Here is a 21,821-nt window from a genome sequence, read left to right as displayed (position 1 = left end):
CGATAATTTGAGCGATTGGAGGTTCGGGTGCTGTACTTGCCCGTTGGACATCGTCAGGAGGTTCGGGTGTTGTTTCAGGCGAATCGGTGATCTGATGGAGAGTCGAAGCAGATCCGAGAACCAGTGTTGCCTCGGCCAGAACGGGGCAGTTAGGATCAGGGTACAGGGCTCCACTTTCATCTTCCTGAGGAGCCTCGGGATCATCGGGAATGGAGGAAAAGCGTATGCAAAGGCGCTGAACCATCCGATGGAAAATGAATTTCCTAGTGACCCTTGTTGGGGATGCCAACTTGCGTAGCTTGGGCATTTAGCGTTCCCCTTGGTGGCAAATAGGTCGATGTTCGGGACTCCCCATTGAGAGAAGATGTGAGTCAGAGCGCTGTCGGATAGTTCCCACTCGTGGGAGAGGGATCTTTGCCTGCTCAGGGCGTCCGCGATGGTATTGTCCTTTCCAGGGACATATTCCGCTTTGAGCGGGATTCCGTGCAGCACTAGCCAGTTCCAGATCTTTTGCGATTCGCGTGAGAGAGAGAGCGAACGCGTTCCCCCTTGTTTGTTGAGATAGTGCATCGTCGTGGTGTTGTCTGTCCTGACGAGCACCGGGGAGTTCTGGATGCGTGGCAAGAAGGCCTGGAGAGCCAGATACACGGCTCTCAGCTCCAAAAGGTTTATATGGAGCGATTTTTCCTGAGTGTCCCATTTGCCGCTGATCTGAAGGTCCTGGAGAACAGTGCCCCATCCCTCTAGGGAGGCGTCTGTGGTTATCACTAGAGGTGATGCTGGAAGGAGAAACGGTAACCCTACAGTTAGATTCTTGCGACGTTTCCACCATTGCAGACCTTTGGACATTTTTGGTGTGATCCGAATAATGTCTACGAAGGAGCCAGTACTTTGAGTCCATTGGCTCGTGAGTGCCTCCTGCAAGGGGCGCATTCTGAGTCTGCAGTGCGGGATGAGGAGTATGCAGGAAGACATCATCCCTAGGAGGGAGGTGTAAGTCCGAACTTTTAGGTGCGTCTTTGCTGCCACAGCCGTGGCAGAGATAAGATCTTGTCCGTCCTCTCCTTCGAGGGGAAGGCTCTTGTGCACTCCATGTCCAAGGTGGCCCCTAGGAAGGTAATTTTCGTTGTGGGGACCATGCAGGATTTTTTGAGATTGAGCGTCAATCCCAGCCTCTGAAAAAGATTGGTGCAGGCGATGGAGGATTCGGCTGCGTCTCCAGGTGAGGGTGCTTTCACCAGCCAATCGTCTAGGTAGGGGAAGACTTGGTGACCCAGTTGACGTAGGAAGGCTGCCACCGGCGCAAGGCACTTCGTGAAAATCCGCGGCGCGGACTTGAGGCCGAATGGCAGGACTTTGAACTGATAGTGACGGCCCGCCACCTCGAACCTCAGGAATTTCCGGCGACTTCTGAGGATGGGGATGTGGTAGTAGGCATCCTGGAGATCTAAGGATGTCATGAAATCTCCTCTTTCTAGAATGCCCAAAATTTCTTGAATTGTCACCATCCTGAACGATTGGCTCCGTAGGAAGGCGTTGAGCGCCCGGAGATCCAGGATGGGCCTCCACTTTTTGCTGTACAAGAAAGAAGTGGGAGTAAAATCCCTTCCCCTTTGAGGATGCTGGCACCCTTTCGATTGCTCCCTTTTGTAGCATTATCGAAAGTTCCTTGAGAAGCAGGCGCGGGTGTTTGTGCGTCCGTCTGCGTGGAGGGGTATTGGGAGGGATGGAGGTGAATTCGAGAGAATGGCCGAATCGAATAATTTGAAGAACCCACCGGTCCGTGGTGATGTACTGCCAATTGGTGAGGAAATGGGTCAGTTTTCCTCCAATTTGAAAGGATGGAGAGGGTGGTTGGACTGGCTGGAGTAATCGGTCACTGGCGGCCGCCAGCGCCCCTCTTGGTATTTTTACCTCTGTCGCTAGATCTTCCAAACGAAGATTGGCGGCCTTGCTGCTGTTTGTGTTGGTATTGGCCTTTGTGATTGTATGAATACGAGGACCTGTTCTGATAGGAACCTCGATAAGAGGACTGACCTCTGGATCTGTTGCCCTGAAAGGGCTGGTTTCTGGACTGCAGAGTGCCCAGTGCCCTTGCCGTGTCGGTGTCCTTCTTAATGGCCTGCAGTGCCTCGTCGATTTTTTCCCCAAAAAGGTGTTGTCCGTCGAAGGGCATGTCTAGAACCTTCGATTGTTCTTCCTGGCGGAATGATGTCGCTCTCAGCCATCCTTGACGTCGTAGGACTGCAGCCCCCGCAAGCTGACGGAAGCCTGTCATGGCTGCGTCGATAGCACAGTCAATTAGTTCCGCCGCTGAAGATTGACCTTCCACCAGGAGCGCCTTTACCTCACCCTGGACTGCGTCAGGCAGTTCCTTCACGTAAGGGGCTATGTCCTCCCACAGTTGGCGATTGTAACGCCCCAACAAGGCAATGGAGTTGGCCACCTTGATGGTCATGGCCGATGTGGTTGTGAAGCGTTTTCCAATTGTGTCAAGTTTCCTGCCCTCCTTGTCCGGGGGAGCGGACAGGGGTGAGGAAGGGTTGGGGGAGTGTTTCTGGGCCGCCTGTGTCACCACCGAGTCTGGTTTGGGGTGACCATTGAGGCAAGCCACCTCAGTAAGTGGTGCTCTGTATTTCTTGTCTAGGCGTGGAACAACCGCCGGTACAGAAGCAGGTGTCAGCATTAATTTCTTTCCTTGTTCCCACAAGAATTCTATAATCGGAATAGCTTTAGTGGACTTTTGAGTCTGTTCTTTAAAATCGTACAAGAAACAGTCCGTTTCTGTTGATTCCACAGCCATATGGAATCTCTTCGCTGCTCTCTCCACAAGCTTATGGAAGCCGGCAATGTCCACAGGCGAGGAGTCCGCTTGACGTGGTTGTGGTGAAGCTGGGGATGATGCCACATATTCATCCTCTTCATCCTGGTCCGAGTGGTCCGAGTGTACCTCCTGGACCTCTCCTTCCTCCAGTTCCTCCTCATCCTCATCTTCGTCTGAAGAGACCACCACCTGAGGCTGGACGTCATGGTGGGTTTGAGGGTGATGCTGAGTTTGTTTTGGGGCGGACACTGGTACTTGGACTGTAGGTGTCTGATTCCCCTTGTCCTCAGGCGCATGAATCTTAGGCGCTTGACCGCCTCTGTCCGCATCTGGAAAGCGTTGTTTGTAATCCTGTACAAGGAATCTTAAGTCATTAACAAGGGTCGCCGGTAAGCATATCATGGGGGTGGCTTCCGTGCGGACACTAGTATGGACAGAGTGTTCCTGATAGGTGAAGTCTTCCTGTTCCTCATCAGTGCTTTGGCATTTGATGTTAAGGTCCGAGACCGAAGTAGCGGGATCCAGGTGGTCATCCTCTTCGGATTCTTCGCTTTGGAAGATTTCCTGAGGTGGCTACGTTTCCACTTTGCTCGGAGATGTTGTTTCCGGGGTAGTTTGCGGTTTGTTAGGCTTGTCAGACTTCGCATTAGAGCCTGTCGTCGTCGAGGGAACCGTCGACGGCGGCAGCATGAGGGTCGATACTTCCACCAGTTTCGATTTTTTCCATGGGTCAGGCAGTGCCCCCTTCGACGACGAGCCTTCCGTCGACGGTGTTGTCGTCGTCGAGTCCTTCGTCGACGGAGTCTTCGTCGTCGACGAAAAGTCTTTGGTCGTCGACGGGGTCGTCGCCGTCGACGACGAGCCTTTCGTCGACGGAGTCGCCGACGAGGTCCTCGTCGACGGTGGAGTGGGCGATGGATTCTTGGTCGTCGACGACTGCGAAGTCGTCATCGACGTCTTCGTCGACGGTTTTTTCGTAGACGACGTCCTCGTCGTCGAGTCTCTCGTCGACACCTTCGTCGTCGACGGTGGGATCTTTGGTAACGTCTTCGACGACGATGGGCTCGTCAATGACGACGGCGTCGTCGACGGTGTAGTCTTCGTCGTCGACATGGTCTTTGTCGTCGACGACGATTTTAGGAGTATAATAGAGGAAACAGGTCTACCTGAAGATGAGGAAGACGTAGTCGTCGTCGTCGACGCTGAAGGCGACGACGCTGATGTGGTAGACACTGTGGTCGTGACTGAGGTAGTCCTCTAGGCTTGTCTAGAGGACGAAGCAGGCTTCTTAAAGGTTTTATCATCCTTAGCAGACACTGAAGATGTCGCAGATCTCGCCTCTGAAGACTTCTTGTGGGTCTTCGTAGGAGGAGTGTCTGAGGGGCCAGGGCAAGATACCTTAGGCCTCTTTTGAGAGACAGCTGAGGTCCTGGAAACACTGCTCACAGAGGAGTCCAGATTGTCTCTGTCCTTAAGCCTGTCAAGCCAAATAAGAAGGCGACCTTCCCTATCTCTCACGGTCTTTTTAGGAAAAGACCTACAAATCTTGCATTTGTCTGAGACATGGTCCGGGTAAAGGCAATACAAGCACAGGTCGTGCTGATCATCCACATGGATCCTTTTCTTGCCACAGGAAGAGCAGGCTCTGAAAAGGGCTTTCTTCTTTGATTCAGACATGGAAGAAGCAGTGGAAAGAAAACACTTACTGCCAAGACAGTGTAGTGAAGTAATCCTTGAAGAGTTGAGGGTTCAGATAACACTTTCAAAGAAAGTTTGTTGAATTTTGAAGGAATCCTGAGGAGAGCTCAGGCTGGAGACTCCCTAGCACAACGTGCGGTAGAAAATCTGAGGGACTGAGGCTCCTCCCAGGAAGGTTCTAGAGGGAGGTCGGAGCTGATTGGCTGACTGTGAGAGTTTGGTCCTTTTTACATAAGGACAAGGAAAGGCTACTAAGGGGAGGCCCTTAGACCCTTTTTCTCTATGTATGTCTATGGACATTACTTTTTTATGTACCGGAGGCTCCCGTCTCGACGACGGGGAATGATTCAGGCATGTGAATCTATGAAAGACACCCCTAATACTGGATAAGTTTCATTACAAACTCCTGCAGGTGAAAATCTACGTACTTGGACGTGTTTTCAAAGGCACTGTTAATGGCAGAAATAATAGGCCGTCCTTGCAGCGGATTGGTCCCTTTGTGTACTTTAGGGATGAGGTAGAACGTCGGTAATGTGGGATGAGTTTTTTTTTTTAAACCTTTATTTTAGCATTCAATAAAAATACAAGAATGGGCCTACAACAGCAGGGGCCGGCCGCTAAACAAAATTAAGGCCCACTATATCACGGTACGACAAAGCTCATCAGCCGACAACCCTGAGGTCCGGCAGCGATACAGGATAGAACTTGTATTAGAACGCACAACTAAGTCACAGGATGAGACAGAGGTTTCATTTTATATTATCTAAAGAAAGGATCAGGTGCCATACAATCAAATAGAAGAATACGGGGGACAGGGCAAGAGACAGGATATGCACGTAATAACAGCTATAATGGAACATTGGCGCCAAAGCATATGGATCGATGTAAACGACAATACAATATACATTCTATGTTGAGCGCCAGTTCTCAGGGCCTGCCCACCCGGGACTCAGGATAACGTAAAAAGCATGAGCACTAAATACAAGTACACGATAAAAATCCGAATGATTCGCAAGCTATACTGATCCTGTAAGGAAGAAAAAGGGAAGGAAGAAAAAGGCCATAGAAATAAAAAAAGGCTACAGCCTAACCCCACTAGCAGCGTGCCTGTCGCCCCTAATAACGAAAACCCTAAAAGTAGGAAAAAGAATGGAGGAGGGCTTATCCGTATGGGCTCCCAGGCCCTTTAGTCCCCCCCCGCCAGAAACAGACACCACCTATCGCAAAAAGACCAACGTATGACAACCCTTATAGGAGAAATTAGGGGGCACCGTGATACACCACCCAGCCTCGTAGATCAAACAGTTGCAGGTCGAACACCCGTAAAAGCCACTCCAAACTGTCCCGATCTAATTGATCTCAACCTTGACCCTTCCGAACCAGCAAATGAACCCCAACCAGCGAGACCCAAAGGCACACAAAGGAGTCATAGAGGAGAAGGAAGTCATCAAGAATCAATCCAACTCGTAGACAGTGAGTCCATAAGAACTTCAGACGCAGAAAAACTCTCTCTCCTAGATGGACAGTCCCAACGTATCTTGCCCCGGAGTTGTAAAGTCACCAAGAAAGGAGAAGACGACCACAAAATGAAAGAAAAGTCAACAACAAAAGTCTCCGGGAGGGGAACACCTTTCGATACCTCTAAAGTCGATAGTGATGGAAGGTTTGGCGGTACACTGACGACTTCGGGAACACCGTCCTCCAGGGCACCATCCGATGGTTTCGATACTTGCTTCCTCACGGGGTCCTCGCACGGAGTCAAAATGGCCGCGGCTTGAATGGCTGCAGATTGCTGTTCCAACAGTGAGGCAGGGACCGGTTCCACAAGGAGCATCTCAATAGGCGCGTGTCCAAGTTGTTCAATAAGACATCCACATGTGAATGAAACGCCCAAATCTCTGCCAATATTGACCTCAGCGATGGCTCAAGCACCGTTCGATCCATAGTCTCACGCCCGACACCAATCACAATCACCTCCCCCGGAGAATCTGGCATCCTCGGGGGGGACAAACAGGATCGCGAACGGGCAGATGCGGGGGGCGACAAGTCTTTATTTGCAGTCACGGTCAACCCGGTTTACTCCGCAGGCCAGAGACCCCGACCCACCGAACCCCGGCGGGGCCCAACACCGGGTCCGCGGGATGGGGACCCCCACCCACAGTCAACAGCAAGCAAAGTCACTCCTCCATCAATGCTGAGCAATTGAAATGATCGCCGCCAAATTCGGGCTTAAAAGAAGCCTCCACTCCGATTGACCGGACCCTGCCTGGGTCTCCCGGCCGATGTTGTTGCACTGCAGCCCGGCTGTGAAAGTACTCGAGGCCCCAGCTAACCCACTGGAGTAGGCCACAATCTTCAACTCGATGCAACTTCGTCAAACCAGCCGATAAAAGCTTCCGGATTTCACCATCGGAGTGCGGAGCAGTTCATTCACACAGAGGCTAGGCATAAAATCAGGATAATGTACAGGATCTTGTGGCGGGATATGGAGGTCGGCGGAGCCGGGAGCCTAAGCAGCCTTGTTTGCCAGCATAGCTCCTCCCTCTGGGATGAGTTTTGAGGAGGAATTTCAGTTCTTCTTTTGTAATTAATCCATCTCTTACCCATTTATTTAGTTCTTTTGTGTATTCTTCATTCGCTTTATGAACAGCGGTTCCATTTAACACCTCATAACAGTCAACCTCATCCAAATGCCTGAACGCCTCTTCTCTGTATACCATTTTGTCCCAGAGGACAATATTGCCCCCTTTATCGGCCTTATTTATCACCACTGTATCATTGTTTTTCAATTTAGTCATTAGCTGGAAGTATTGTTTGTCTTTTTCACTCTTTTTGGGTTTAAATCAGCACGTTTTCCTGTGTAATGTCTTCAGCTCCTCAGTTACCCTCTCGTGGAAGACGTCTATCGGGTCCCTTGGCATTACAGGGACGAATGTAGAGAGTGCTTTGAAAGGATTCAAACCTCCCTTAGTCCCTACACTTTCCTGCACTAATAGTGCTTGGGTATTGGGGGCAGTCTCCTCCGTGTCATCTTCCCTTAATTCGTGAAGTGTTCTTAACAACGGAATGTCTTTTACTGTTAGTCCCCCTTCCCTCCTTGTTATTAGTTTGGTATTGACGTCTCCTTCACACCAGGGGTTTTGATGGCAAAATATTTAGTAAGTTTAAGCTTTCTGATAAACTTATAGACATCCACCCTGGTTTGGACAAAATTAAAGTTGCTCTCAGGACAAAAGCTTAGGCCCAATGATAATAGTTGATTTTCGGCCTCATTCAATTCAATATTAGTAAGGTTCACAATAGTATGGTTGTGTTCTATGTTCACTTTTACTTTTTCCAATTGCACTTTTTCTGTTGCCAGTTTCCTCGCCCTCTTGCCGCATTTCCTCCGTTCGCGGCGGCTCTAGTTCCTTTCTGAGCTTCTGGGTTTTGTTGTTGTTGGTAACGCGGTCTCAGGGACTGGATTCTTTGTTCCCGCATGTACTCCGGTTCCTCCGCGTAAGATAAAGGGCCCAGTGCTTCCATGTCTAGCCCCGTACTTCCTCTATCTGAATCATTGTCACTCGACACAATATATATATATATCTATACTACTATTATACAGCGAGAACTGTGAACCTTTGAGGCGGGTAAACTCGGGAACCACAGCGCCAATCCAAACACCCAATACATCATTGGAATTGTCAGGGTCTGCAGAGTGACATAGGCTATATACCGGCTATATACCACAAAAAATATACGTTCCTTAAAAAATATACGTTCCAAAAAAAAGTAGCCCCTTGGAAGTAGCGCCGGCCGTGTGCACTAACGACGTGCGTGCTGACATCATCAGGAGCGCTTGGAGGAGCGGCGGACAGGAGTGCGGGTAGGAGCGGTGAACTTTGGCGGAGTGGAGCTGGCTGTGATAGGTCAAGCAAGGGAAGGAGCGGTTAACTTAGAAGCGCGGAGAGGAGCGGTACACTTTGGTGGACTGCCTGCGCGATGCCTGATTGCCCCCGGAGGGGCAAGCAGGGGAGGAGCCATAAACTTTGCATCGGTAAACTTTGGCGGACTGCCTGCGCGATGCCTGATTGCCCCTGGAGGGTCAAGCGAGGGGAGGAGCGGTAAACTTTGGCGGACTGGAGCGGGCCGTTTGGAGCGTGGGGAGGAGCTGTAAACTTTGGCGGACTGCCTGCGCGAAGCCTGATTGCCCCCGGAGGTTCAAACAAGGGGAGGAGCGGTAAACTTTGGCGGACTGGAGAGGGCCGTTTGGAGCGCGGGGAGGAGCGGTAAAGTTTGGCGGACTGCCTGCGCGAAGCCTGATTGCCCCCGGACAACGTTGGGGCGGGCTGCTAGTATATATATATGTGTGTGAGGAGGGAGAAGGTTCAATCCGGTGGCGTAAGGCGTCTGAGGAAGGCTAATGTAGCTGAAATGCATCACGCAGCGCCACAGAGTGAAATTAAAGATTTCTGACGGATTCCCCTGGTGTCCTTGGTCTGCTTTCATCAAAGTGGTCTTGCTCTTCATATATATATATATATATATATATATATATATTTAGAGAGAGAGAGAGAGAGAGAGAGAGAGAGAGAGAGAGAGAGAGAGAGAGAGAGAGAGAGAGAGAGAGAGAGATAGAAAGATAGATAGATAAATAGATAGATTTAGCCACATGGTTTATTGAAAATGTACCTATAACTTTAAGCCTGTGAATGGAATTGCACAAAATTTGGCCCAGCAGATTAGGGAAATTTCCAAGTTTCATGGAGATCCATGGAAAACAATTTTATGAAGGTTGAAAATAGATGAGTAGCTCCCACAGAGAGTTTTGCTCTAGCCTTCAGCATAACCTCTTGGACGAATTACACTAACATGAACACGGAAAAATAACTTTACTCCGAACGAGTGCTTCTGTAGGGTTGATGTAAATCCATTAATTCATTTTTGTAACAAGCATTTAAAAAGTTGCTGCGTGAGCTTTAAAGGGTAAAAACATTTCTTTATATGTGCTTTTTTGACAAATGTGAGTAGCTGGAGAAGGACTGTGAAGTTATTTTTGTCCACTATCCAGAATATTACAGATCAATTCTGATTTGTGAAATTTTGTATTATGGAAAAATGATTTCCACACGCGATCGGGGACCACACTTAGAGGTGTGAAACCCCGAGGCAGTGCTGAAGGGTACCCAGAAAAGTGGAAAATTCAATTCCAACACGAGAAAAAACATAGAAAATGGTACGGAATTCACAATTAAAAAAACGATCATGAGCCTACAAGCAGTTGTTTTAAGTGCCAGATTTGACTGACATTTTTTGAATGATTCGTAAATCGATAACGATTCATGACTTTTGTGTGGTGGAATGGAAAACAAAGGTTAGAGCCATTAAAAGCACAGGATGTTTGCTCAAGGCAGAGTGCAGCAGGGGCTGGCCGACAGCAAAGAGCTGTACCCATAGCATGGCCACAAGCCAGGGCCTGCGCCCGACCCCCTGTTTTGCATGGCCTAAGGCTGTCCGCTGTGGGGTTTGGCCACCTGCATGGGTTTAGACGCAGGGCCTTGTCACAGGCCAAACCTAGTGGCCGACCCACACTGTGCACAGCTGAAGGTCAAGGGTTGGAAATTCGGTACATCGTAAAAAAACGATGGCATTCACTGAAAAACTACAATTAAAACTGAGTTATGGTTGTGGCTCAACTATGGTACACCACTGAGCACCAATTTACAAGTTACAGAAACAACACAAAGTTAACAGCAAGGTGGGCTATTTATGGTGTTTGTTTGGTAACTGTGTTTTTTTCCAGTGAGAAGGTAAAACAAAGTGCACAAAATCACAAAAGTCTCAAGGGCATATTTTGAACAAATAACGCAGCGCAGCATGTCACCTTGCTGCGCTGCATGATGGGGAAAGTGCAAGAATGCAGCGCACACAGAAAGAGAAAAACCAAGCAGAAACAAAAATATTTCTCCCCTGGGGAGGCGTAGCATTTTGATGCATTATCTGGTTCACCGTTTTTTGTTAAATTTGGGAATGCGTCAAAATCCATGGGTGAATGTGTGGGAACACTCATACTCCACCCATAAAACACCTCCCTGGGCCAGAGTAGCACAACGCAGCGATGGGGAAAAGCCATTACATGGCATGCGTAACAACGCATGCGATTACAACGTGGTTGTTACAACGACTGCGTTGTTACATCCCAGTACCATTACAACGCAAGTCGTTACAACAACTTGATGTAGGGGGCACCCTAAGCTAGGAATAGTATAATTTACTATTTCAACACCTTCCCTACTGTTGCACAGACTGGAGTTGGAATAATACATTATACTATTCCAACATCCAGCGCCCCCTACAGCAAAGTCGTTGTAACGACTTGCATTGTAATGGTACTGCGATGTAACAACGCGGTCGTTGTAACAACCGCTTTGTAATTGCATGCGTTGTAGTGGTATTTATTCTGCAGCGATTTGCACTACGCCTCGTTGCGTTACTCTGCATTTATCACGTCATCCAGGGCTATGCATGGTTGCCTTGGGTGGCTTGCTAAATCCAACTTAGGCTCTCTGTCACCCTTGCGCCCCCATGCGTGGTGCAAGGGAAATGCAAACCCAACATAAATATGCCCCGCTGTGTAACTATATGCCATCAGAATAAACTATGTTTGACAATAAAAAAAAATTCCAAATTAAATCTCTAGAATACATAATAGTTACTTACTGAGTCTTTCACCCATTGAATATACTGTACAAAGTATCCAATAATTGAGTCAGCAAACCTTTTGGATTCCTAAAACAGGTGTAGAAAAGAATATCTTGGGTTATAAAAAGCATATACCAAATTAAAGGAAAAACTTCCAACAGTCCAAAGAGAGTAATGAAAACCTTTACCTTGATGATAACTGTTGAAGCGTTGTTGTTTATTAGAAACTGAGCTGCGTCAATTGATGCAATTACACTCGAGATTTTTCCCTGAGTAAGAAAATATAATGTTTCAGTTTGTTAAATAGAGAATTTAACTTATGTGAGGCCTGCACCAAACAAATGCAACAACACAACAAACTACATTCTTGTATTTCTTCGTTCATTTTTCAGTTTCAGTTGGCTGCAATAAAGACATGCAGATACCCTAATAAACACTCACTTTTGAATTAAAAACCATCAAGTATATGTCATTTGTAAGTGGATGTTTCCATGCCCATTACAGAAAGCCTGCCTGGATTGCGTGCACATATATTTAGAAGATGGGGCTTAATTTTTATTGGAACGTGACCAATGCAAATCCTGTTATTCCCAAATTTTGTGGACATGAAATGTTGGCTCACAATTATGATGCCAGCAGAAATAGTTAAAGAAAATAGGGGGCTGCCCTTTAGTCACTGCTATTCTAGGGCTAACATAATGTCCACAGAGAATGGGGAGCGCAGGAACAACATTGAATCGTGAGTAAATATATTTGAATTTTGAATTTTAAAAAATGTATAAAGCGAGCGTTCACTGTGCAGTTTCTTGGCGCTAGAGGGTTCTTGAGCTAAGGCGAACACAGGGGGCTATAAGGCTGAAAGCTTGTTGGAACAGAAAAGTCTTGAGCGCTTTGCGAAACTCAAGATAGGAGGGGGAAAGTCTGACCTGGGGTGAGAGAGAGTTCCAGAAGGTAGGTGCAAAAACCGAGAAATTCTGACCTCCCGATCTTTTTTTCTTAAATCGGGGGATAACTAATAAAGATTTAGAAGAGGAGCGTAACGCTCTAGAGGGGCAGTAATTAGCGATGATGGAGTTGATAAAAGCAGAGGCAGTGCCCGCCCGAGCTTGAAAAGTGAGACAGCCAAGTTTGAAAAGAGCACGTTGTTTAATGGGGAGCCAGTGAAGGGCAATAAGAAGGGGGGAAGAGTGATGATATTTGGATAGGCCATGTACCAGGCGAGCAGCCTGGTTCTGCACCAGCTGGAGGCGCTGGAGTGCGTAAGCGGGAGCACCATTATAAATAATGTTCCCGTAGTCGATCTTGGATAAGACCATGGCCATCACTATAAGTTTCAGTGCAGAGGGAGAAAAGAACCGGGATACTTTCCTGATAATGCGCAGGGTGAAAAACCAAGAAGAAACAACAAAACTGATGTGTTGAATGGAGTGTCAAATCTTGATTGAGAGTAATACCAAGGGTTTTGACTGAAAAAGAGGGAGTGGGAGGTGAGCCAAGGGAAGGGGGGGCCAAAATGAAGGAGACCAGGGGTTGCCACTGCCTCCAGTTAAAATCAGTTCTGTCTTATCCGGGTTGAGTTTGAGATGGTTTGAATTCATCCAATCCCGGATAAACAGCATCACGGACTGGAGGCTAGCGGCGCCGGATGGGGGGGAAGAAAAATTAAAAATGAGTTGGAGGTCATCAGCATAGTTGTAGACTGTGACCTCCAGTTGTTGCAGTGCAGAAATAAGGGGGAAAATTTAAAGATTGAATAAGAGGGGGGAGAGGGAAGATCCCTGGGGAATGCCACAATTCACCGTGCGGGGCAGGGCAGAGAATTCAGCAAGGTGGACTGCCTGAGTACGATCGGCCAGGAAGGAACCTATCCAGGTCAGTACCTGTTACCCCATGCCCGCCGCCTTGACACGGGACAAAATGCCATAGAACCAATATTTGTTTGTGCAGCACAACAATAGATTGTGACAAACTGAGTTACATTAACTCACTGGAACCATACATCTTTTTGCTCAACCACTGAAGTATTAATAGTTTTTTCATAATTAGCAGTGATAAATTGCACCAAGTCCTATGGTCAAAAATAACAAATTCAGCAAAAGGCAAAAAGGTTGGGGGTGACCCGGCAGAAAGGGCCAGTACCAACAGAAACATCTGACTTAAAAAGGAGCGTTGTATGTTCCAAAGTGAGTATTTCAAATTCGCTTACACTTCGATAGGGATCTTAGTACTAATTTTGTGATACAAAATGTAAAAGCTGGTTTGTCACAATTAAAAGTTTTTGAACAAATTTCAAAATAAGGCCAAATATTTCTGACCATGTTGGTCAGAAAATAGATTCACCGTAGGTCAGGGAAAACGTCTAGGGACAGAGGCAGCAGGGTGGCTGTCAGCAGTTAATGTTTAACTAGACAAAGGAGTGTTCCGGAGGCTGCTACTCAATGTTGGTTCAAAAGTGGGTGTTTTAAAACTGCTTCCTGTTCACTGCTGATATTGGTATCGATTTGACGATTTTAAAGGTAAAACCTGGTTTTCTTCAAATTAAGTTTGTTGAAGATCAGAAGTTGCACCAAAATAGATCCAAATATCACTGTGGAGCATGATGGTCAGAAAACCTGTCCCACAAGGATTTTCTTAAGTGTCAGAGGCCCAAGCAACAGATTTTAGAAAGGGGACTAACATGCCATTGATGGGTAACCTTAAATCAATGTGCCGAAAATTGCCACAGAACCAGGCCCAACTTTTACTTCCACCCAAAGTTCTTGAATGAGAAAACAAAAGGGAATGAGGCAACACGGCAAAAAGATGGATTTGTTCAACGCCTCAAATATCAGGAAACAAGGCATGTCACCGTTACAACTCAACATCAGAAAACATTCTAGATTGCAAAAGTTAAATCTGAACCTAATGAAAAATTTTTGTAGGCTCAGCAAAATGCAATTGTGCAGGTTAATTTTCAGAGAAAGGTCTATTTACTTAATTAAAGTACCCTATTATAGAAATAATGTGAAAGTACAAAGCACTGCGTAACCTAAAAATGATAAGATTATGGCATTTTTTCCTCTTCAGGTTTAACTTTCAATTATAGATGATGCTCAAGGCAATCTGAGAATACAGGATGTGCAACCATAGATGCTCCCATCCAAACACAGTCAGTAGTTTTTAGGTTGCAGACTGATTTTCTGAGAAGTACCACTAACTTGTAGTACTCAGCAAATCTTATGCTATATATGGATAATAGAATAAAAGAGTCTAAACAGATTCAGCTGTGGCATGCCACATGTATAAACACATACAGTAACCCATGTATAGACACAATTGTTGATTAAAATGTGTTATTCCAGGGAGATCAATTGTAATCGCAGAAATTTGGTGCGGGGATACTGCCTGGAGTTGTCCCTCAGTATCCCCTAATTAAATTGTAGCCCACTTATAAAGAGGGCATAAATGTAACAAGAGAGAAACCAAAGGCATTATAAAAGTGGACTCTCCATTTTTGTGTATACCGTATACCTTTTCGCCAGAGTGATAACTTTCACCACCAACACATACATAATACTGCTTTTTCAACACTGCAACACACCAAATTCAAGCCTGGGGGACTTATTTCACATTTGGGGGATGGGCTGCTCCATCACAATTGTGAGGGAGTACCCTGTCTGCCAAACCTTTGGTTCCCCCCACTTTATTCTGAGTTCAGTGGACCATCATTATTCCAATGGTGGTGCCCACTCTGGCATTGCTGTACGAAAACTTACTCCACCAACCATACAGAATAACCTTTTTGTCTGTCCCTCACTGCCAGGGAAAACCTGGCAGCCACAGGCAGAAAAAGAAATTGTCATCACTTCTTTTGTTTTTTTTAAACACAACTCCCGCTTTGGGATTGCTTTCTAAAATACAACAAGCATTTACAATGCAATAGGTCTCGCATTATTAAAGTTTGAGCTAATGGCATTGCTAAATAATGCAACACCAATAGCTCAAACTTTAATAATGCAAGACCTATTGCATTGCAAATGCTTGTTTTTTTTTTGCTGTTTTATATAGCGCGAACTCAACCCGAACATACTGGAACGCTTTACACGAGCACCAGTTACATTCACTAACATACTAATTTTGTTAGGCACGGGGAGATTGTGATTTGCCCAGAATCACAGGATGTTGAGCCGACGCCGAGCCTCGAACCTGGCTCTCCAGTTCCAAAGTCGGAAGCTCTTACCCCACAGGACGGTGCAAGCGCAAGACAGGAGGGGAGCTGGGGTGGGGTGCAGGGGGACTGGTGGGATGGGAACAGAGGCAGCGGAGCTCTCTTAATGCACTGGTGCACAAGTTACTACTTGTGTAACGATATATCTGTAAGAGACATTAGTTAGTGATAGATTCCTTACCTTAGAATATCCCCAGGTGTCAGACTGGATCCGGAAACTTTTGCGTAGCAATACCCCTGCGCGCCGGTAGGCGTCGTCTGCGGCTCCGCGTCTGTCGTCGGCGTCGTGAGCGCCGGGATGACGTCGTCGGAGTACTTAGACGGCGCCCATGCGCGCTGACGTCAGTTCTGACACATAGCTTTTCCGCACCAGATACGCAGAGCCATGATAGAACCAACACTGGTGCCATGAAACTAGGGCCCTGAAAGGGGATGACCTTAACCCTAGATATCGGTTCGCAGAACGGGGAGGATGGGTGGGTCGGTAAGGAATCTATCACTAACTAATGTCTCTTACAGATATATCGTTACACAAGTAGTAACTTGTGCATCTGAAAGAGACACGTTAGTGATAGATTCCTTACCTTAGAATAGATACCCCAGCAATACCAACCCCGGTGGTGGGTCTGCGAACCAATATCACACCAGAAAGTCCTGGAGGACGGAACGGCCAAAGAAGCCATCCCTCCGGACTTGACTGTCCAGGCAGTAGTGTCTTGCGAACGTGTGCAGCGAGGCCCACGTGGCTGCCTGACAGATGTCCTGCAGGGGAACACCGCGGCCCAGGGCAGTTGTTGTTGCCGTGGCCCGAGTGGAGTGAGCCCGCAATCCAGCCGGGGGCTCCTTCCTCGCCATGGAGTAACATGCTTGTATACACAAGATGATCCACCTAGAGATGGTCCTCTTGTGCACAGCCTTACCCTTCTTTGCGCCCACGTAACCAACGAAGAGTTGGTCATCCACCCGGAATTGGCGTGTGCGATCTAGGTAGTAGGAGAGCGCACGTTTTGGATACAGATGGTGGAGCCTCTCTTCCTCTTTCGAGGGATGCGGAGGCGGAAAGAAAGTGGGCAAGGTAATGGACTGCACGATGTGGAAGGCCGTGACAACCTTGAGCAGAAAGGAAGGTCGTGTACGTAACACCACCTTGTCAGGATGAACAGACAGGAAAGGTGGAGAAGAAGAAAGAGCCTGGAGCTCACTCACTCTCCTGGCAGAGGTGATGGCAACCAGGAAGGCAGTCTTCAGAGTAAGGAGACGAAGAGGACAGTTATGCAGTGGCTCAAAGGGAGCACACATCAGATAAGTGAGAACAAGATTCAAGTCCCACTGGGGCATCACGAAGGGAACAGGAGGGAACATGTGCGTGATGCCCTTCAGAAATCTACTTACAATAGGGGACTTGAATAAAGAAGGGTGATCTGGTAGCCTCAAGAAAGCTGATAGAGCAGAAAGGTACCCTTTAAGAGTGCCCAGAGCAGAGCCCTGCTGGGCAAGGGAAAGAAGAAAGAGCAGCACTTCCGAAAGGGGTGCCGAGAGAGGATCCACAGCCTTTGCTGTGCACCATGCCACAAATCTGTTCCACCGGCAGGCGTATACCGACTTTGTGGAGGGACGCCTGGCTGCCAGAATGATATCACAGACTTCGGGAGGCAAGTCAAAGGGCCTCAACTGCCGCCGCTCAATCTCCAAGCTTGTAGGTGGAGACTGGACAGGTTCGGGTGCAGGACCGTCCCCTGCTGTTGCGACAGAAGGTCCTCCCGAAGAGGCAGACGAATCGGGGGATCGACTGACATGCTGAGTAGCTCGGGATACCAGTATCTTCGTGCCCAGTCCGGAGCCACAAGGATAACCTGGGCCCGGTCGCGCCTGATCTTCTTCAGCACTCTGGGCAGAAGTGGTATAGGCGGAAAGGCGTACAACAGACCGCAGCTCCACTCGCGACGAAAAGCGTCTCCGAGCGAGTGCCGCCTTGGAAATTCCAACGCGCAGAACTGATGACATTGCGCGTTCTCTTCTGTGGCGAATAGATCTAACCAAGGCTCTCCCCACTGCTGAAAGAGACCTTGCGCCACGTCCGAGTTCAGACGCCATTCGTGATCCATCATGCACCGGCGGCTGAGTTCGTCCGCCCTGGCATTCAGAGAGCCTGCCAGGTGTTGAACCACCAGGGTCACGCCCTGATGTTCCAGCCACTGCCAGAGGCGCAGAGACTCCTGGCAGAGGGTCCACGACCCCACCCCGCCTTGCTTGTTGCAGTACCACATGGCGGTGGTGTTGTCGGTGAACACTTGCACTACGCTCCCTCGGACAGAGGGGAGGAATGCCTTCAGTGCTAGACGAATCGCCTGCAGCTCCAGAAGGTTGATATGGAGCCGGGACTCCGCCGGAGACCAGAGGCCTCTGATCTCCGCCTCTCCCATGTGGCCTCCCCAGCCTTGGAGGGACGCGTCCGTCACAACTACGTGCTCCGGTTGGGGCAGGGAGAGGGGTTTGCCACTGACCCAGTCGCGGTCCATGAGCCACCACTGCAGTTGTCTCGCAGTGCCCTCTGAGATCAGGACATGATCGGACAGGTTGCCCTGATGCTGGGCCCACTGAAACTTCAGGTCCCACTGCAGAGCCCGCATCCGCCACCTGGCGTGACGCACCAGAAGGATGCAGGAGGCCATCAGTCCCAGAAGCTGCAGCGTCAACCTGACCGAGACCCGGGATAACGGCTGGAAGATGGGAACCAGAGCCTGAATATCCCGAACCCGCTGCTCGGGTGGGTAAACCCGAAACTGCGCCGAGTCGAGAACCGCTCCGATGAAGAGGAGCTTCTGAGAGGGACACAGGTGTGACTTCGGCACATTGATGGAGAACCCCAGCAAGTGCAGGAGGTCGGCCGTAGTCTGGAGGTGGTTGACGACTGTCTGGGGCGAGCCCGCCTTCAACAACCAGTCGTCGAGGTAGGGGAAGACTGATACCCCCTGCCTGCGCAGATGGGCTGCGACCACCGCCATCACCTTCGTGAACACCCGTGGGGCGCTGGTAAGGCCGAAGGGGAGCACGGTAAACTGAAAGTGCTCTTGGCCTACCGTGAACCGCAGGTAACGCCGGTGGGCCGGCAGGACAGGGATGTGGAAATAGGCGTCCTGCAAGTCCAACGCTACCATCCAGTCTCCTGGGTCCAGGGCAGCCAGGACCTGAGCCAAAGTGAGCATCTTGAACTTCTCCGTCCGGAGGAAGCGTTGACGTTCCGCAGATCCAAGATAGGGCGTAGGCCCCCTTTGCCCTTCTTGGGTACCAGAAAGTAGTGGGAGTAGCAACCACGTCCTACTTCTGGCCCAGGAACGCGCTCGATGGCCCTCTTGGCCAAGAGGGCCGAAACCTCCTCTTGCAGAAGTTGCAAGTGATCCCCCGACACACGGTGGTATTGAGGTGGCATGGATGGAGGGGATGACTCGAAGGGGAGGGAGAAGCCCCTTCGGACAATCTGCAGCACCCACCTGTCCGAAGTGACTGTATGCCAGTGGGAGAGGTGATGGCGAACCCTGCCTCCCACAGGCGTCACATGGGCCTGAAAACTCGGACTAGGAAGGTTTTGAGGCAGGGGCTGCTGAGGGAGGTGTGGACTGGCCTCGCCGTTGGCCCCGACCACCGCCACGGCGGTTCCCACGTCCGCCACTGCGTTGCTGAACATTCTGCGGCGCGTGGCTGACGGTACGTGGTGGGGCGCCCCTTCCGTGGCCACGAAAGGAGCGAAAGGCACCCGATTGCTGGCGTGGGGCCGTAAGGCCCAAGGACTTGGCCGTAGCCCTGGAGTCCTTGAAACGTTCCAGCGCATGGTCTGCCTTGTCGCCGAAGAGGCGACGGCCATCAAACGGCATGTCCAGGAGGGTGGCCTGGACATCGGCCGAGAAGTTGGCGGACCTCAACCAGGCGTGGCGTCGAACCGCCACCGTCGTTGCCATCGCCCTGCCCAGTGAGTCCGTAGTATCCAGCCCACACCGGATAGAAAAGCGTGCTGCATCTCGGCCGTCCGCCAGGGCTTGGCTGAGTTTAGCCTGGACCTCCTCCGGGCATCTAGGCAGCACCTCCGCAACCGTGTCCCACAGGGTGTGGGTGTAGCGGCCCAAGAGACAGGCGGTGTTCACAGACCGCAGCCCTAAGCTCACAGACGAGAAAACCTTCTTCCCGAACTGTTCATATCTCTTGGATTCCCTGTCGGGCGGGCCGACGGGAATGCGGTTTGGGAGTTTGAGGCCTGGATGACCAGACTCTCGGGGGTGGGATGGGTGGACAAAAAGCATGGGTCGCCCGGTAACCGGCGGTAGCGTCTGGCCACCTTCCTGTCCACAGGGGGGCCTGTGGCGGGCTTGGACCAAGTGCCCAGAAGAACGTCACACAAGGCCTCATTGAACGGCAGGAGGGGCTCCGCGGAGCCTGACTGCTGTTTGAGGACCTCAGTGAGGAGATTAGTCCTCACGGCCGCGACGGGGAGCTGAAGGTTTAAGGCCTTAGCTGCCTTCGTCAACACTACGCTGTAAGCAGAACCCGCCTCCGAAGCCACAGTCGGGGGCGACGTAAATCCAGTGTCTGGCGAGGTGTCAATACCACTGGCCTCCCCAAGCTCATATGTCCAGTCTTGCTGCGACTGGCAATCACGTGCCAGAGGGTCCTCGGACCCCTCCCATTGCTCCTCGTCACCTGGCTCCTGGAGACCAGGATTAACAGCCAGGGCCTCCTCGTGGAGATAAAAGTCTCCAAAGGCCGGCGGAATCGGCGCCCAGCGGCGCCCTTCCGACTCCTGAGTAGGACCGTAGGAAACATTGGGGGCGGCAACCACATCGGCTGCCGGGGACGACACCTGAGGGGACGGCGCCGGCGAGGTCGTAAGGTCGACCGGCGAGGTCCCGGATCCGGAGCCGGATCCAGCGAGGTCGTGCGGCGCCGGGACCGAAGTCGTCAGCGGCGCCGGGGCCGAAGCACCCGACGTCGTCGGGGCCGAAGCGCCCGACCCGGAAGGACCTCCAGACGGAACCGATCGGCCCGAAGGCGCCACGGGAACCGACTGAGGAGGGAGGGCCCTCATGGCCATGAGGTACCTCTCGACCTCCTCCTGCGACGCGCCGTGCCCAGGGACCCGAAGGTGTGGGGCAGGCGGCGACGCTTGCGACTCCCGCGGAGCCGCGTGGGCGGTGTCGCCCGAGTCCCCGGCCGCATCGTGCGAGCGTCGGGGCGGGTCGGAGGATCGATGGTGTAGCTCCGACCTCTCATGCCTCTTACCTGAGGACTTGGAACCAGACGATCGGTGTCCACTTCCGGAACGTCGATGACTCCGACCTCGCGACCTGTCCCTCGACCTCCCGTGGGACCGGGACCGGGACCTGGAGCGGCGCGGGGCCGACTGCCTCAGCTCGAGACGCTTGCGGGACCGCTCCCGCCTAGCCTTCGACGTCAGGGCCCGGCAGTCGGAGCAGGATCGATCGTCGTGGTCGAGGCCTAAGCACTTCAGGCACCGGCGATGGGGGTCCGTGACCGACATGAGTCGGCCGCACTTCGAACAAGGCTTGAACCCGGGCATCCCTGGCACCGATAGTTGAGATAGTCGACTAAAGAGAAGATCAAAAGGATCAAAAAAAAAAAAAGAAGAACTGACGTCAGCGCGCATGGGCGCCGTCTAAGTACTCCGACGACGTCATCCCGGCGCTCACGACGCCGACGACGGACGCGGAGCCGCAGACGACGCCTACCGGCGCGCAGGGGTATTGCTACGCAAAAGTTTCCGGATCCAGTCTGACGCCTGGGGATATTCTAAGGTAAGGAATCTATCACTAACGTGTCTCTTTCAGATAGGTGGTAGCTGCAGCTAGCGAGAGATTAAAAATGAACAGCGGGGCTCTGTCACAACCACCTCCTCAAGTCGCAGGGGGTATCTGGACGCTATGGCAATGCCCAGCACAAAGATTAGAACAGGTTGGCTCTAGCAGTTTCCAGCAGGAGGAGAGGGTTATAACAACAGTAGCGTCACAAGGAGGGTGCGGGGGCGGACAGCACTGGGTGACACCAACCCAAGTGACGCCACTGCCTAAATCGAAACCATGCCTGACCTCCGAGCCGACCCACACTTCTTCACGTGGAGAGCTTTCCCTTTCCGAGAATGGAAACGCCTCCAAGCCAAGTTTTAATCCCTAAAAGCAGCAGCGTATATGGCTGGCGCTGCTGCGGAACGCATAGTTAGAATGTGTTTCAACACTGATATCTAAAGTGTTGGCCCACGCCTATCAAAGAGAAAGATGTACTTTTTTTCACAAGGTGCAGATTTCTTAGAATTTAACAAAGAAATCTGTGTTTTGGAAAGAAAAAAACTGTATATATAGTCATCGAGCTCTGATAAACATACAATACCATTTTTACCTAGCATCA

At 50.4% G+C, this 21,821-nt stretch overlaps 1 protein-coding gene across 11 annotated transcripts in view; it reads right to left on the bottom strand.

Annotated features, from left to right (window-relative positions):
* The window catches only part of PROM1 (prominin 1), a 630,080-nt gene that overhangs the window by 60,846 nt on the left and 547,413 nt on the right, over positions 1-21,821 (bottom strand). For all 11 annotated transcript variants that reach the window (XM_086964065.1, XM_086964059.1, XM_086964066.1 and 8 more), the window contains 2 exons: positions 11,392-11,472; positions 11,222-11,290 (listed from right to left, as the gene is read on the bottom strand). In XM_086964065.1, the coding sequence (XP_086820191.1) occupies positions 11,222-11,290; positions 11,392-11,472 (150 nt within the window). The remainder of the gene's footprint in view (positions 1-11,221; positions 11,291-11,391; positions 11,473-21,821) is intronic.

This window comes from Lissotriton vulgaris, chromosome 3_2 (assembly GCF_964263255.1).
Source record: "Lissotriton vulgaris chromosome 3_2, aLisVul1.2, whole genome shotgun sequence".
In the NCBI taxonomy this organism is placed as follows: Eukaryota; Metazoa; Chordata; class Amphibia; order Caudata; family Salamandridae; genus Lissotriton; species Lissotriton vulgaris.
Note: the sequence above shows the minus strand (reverse complement) of the source record. Positions and strands in the feature narration are given on the sequence as shown.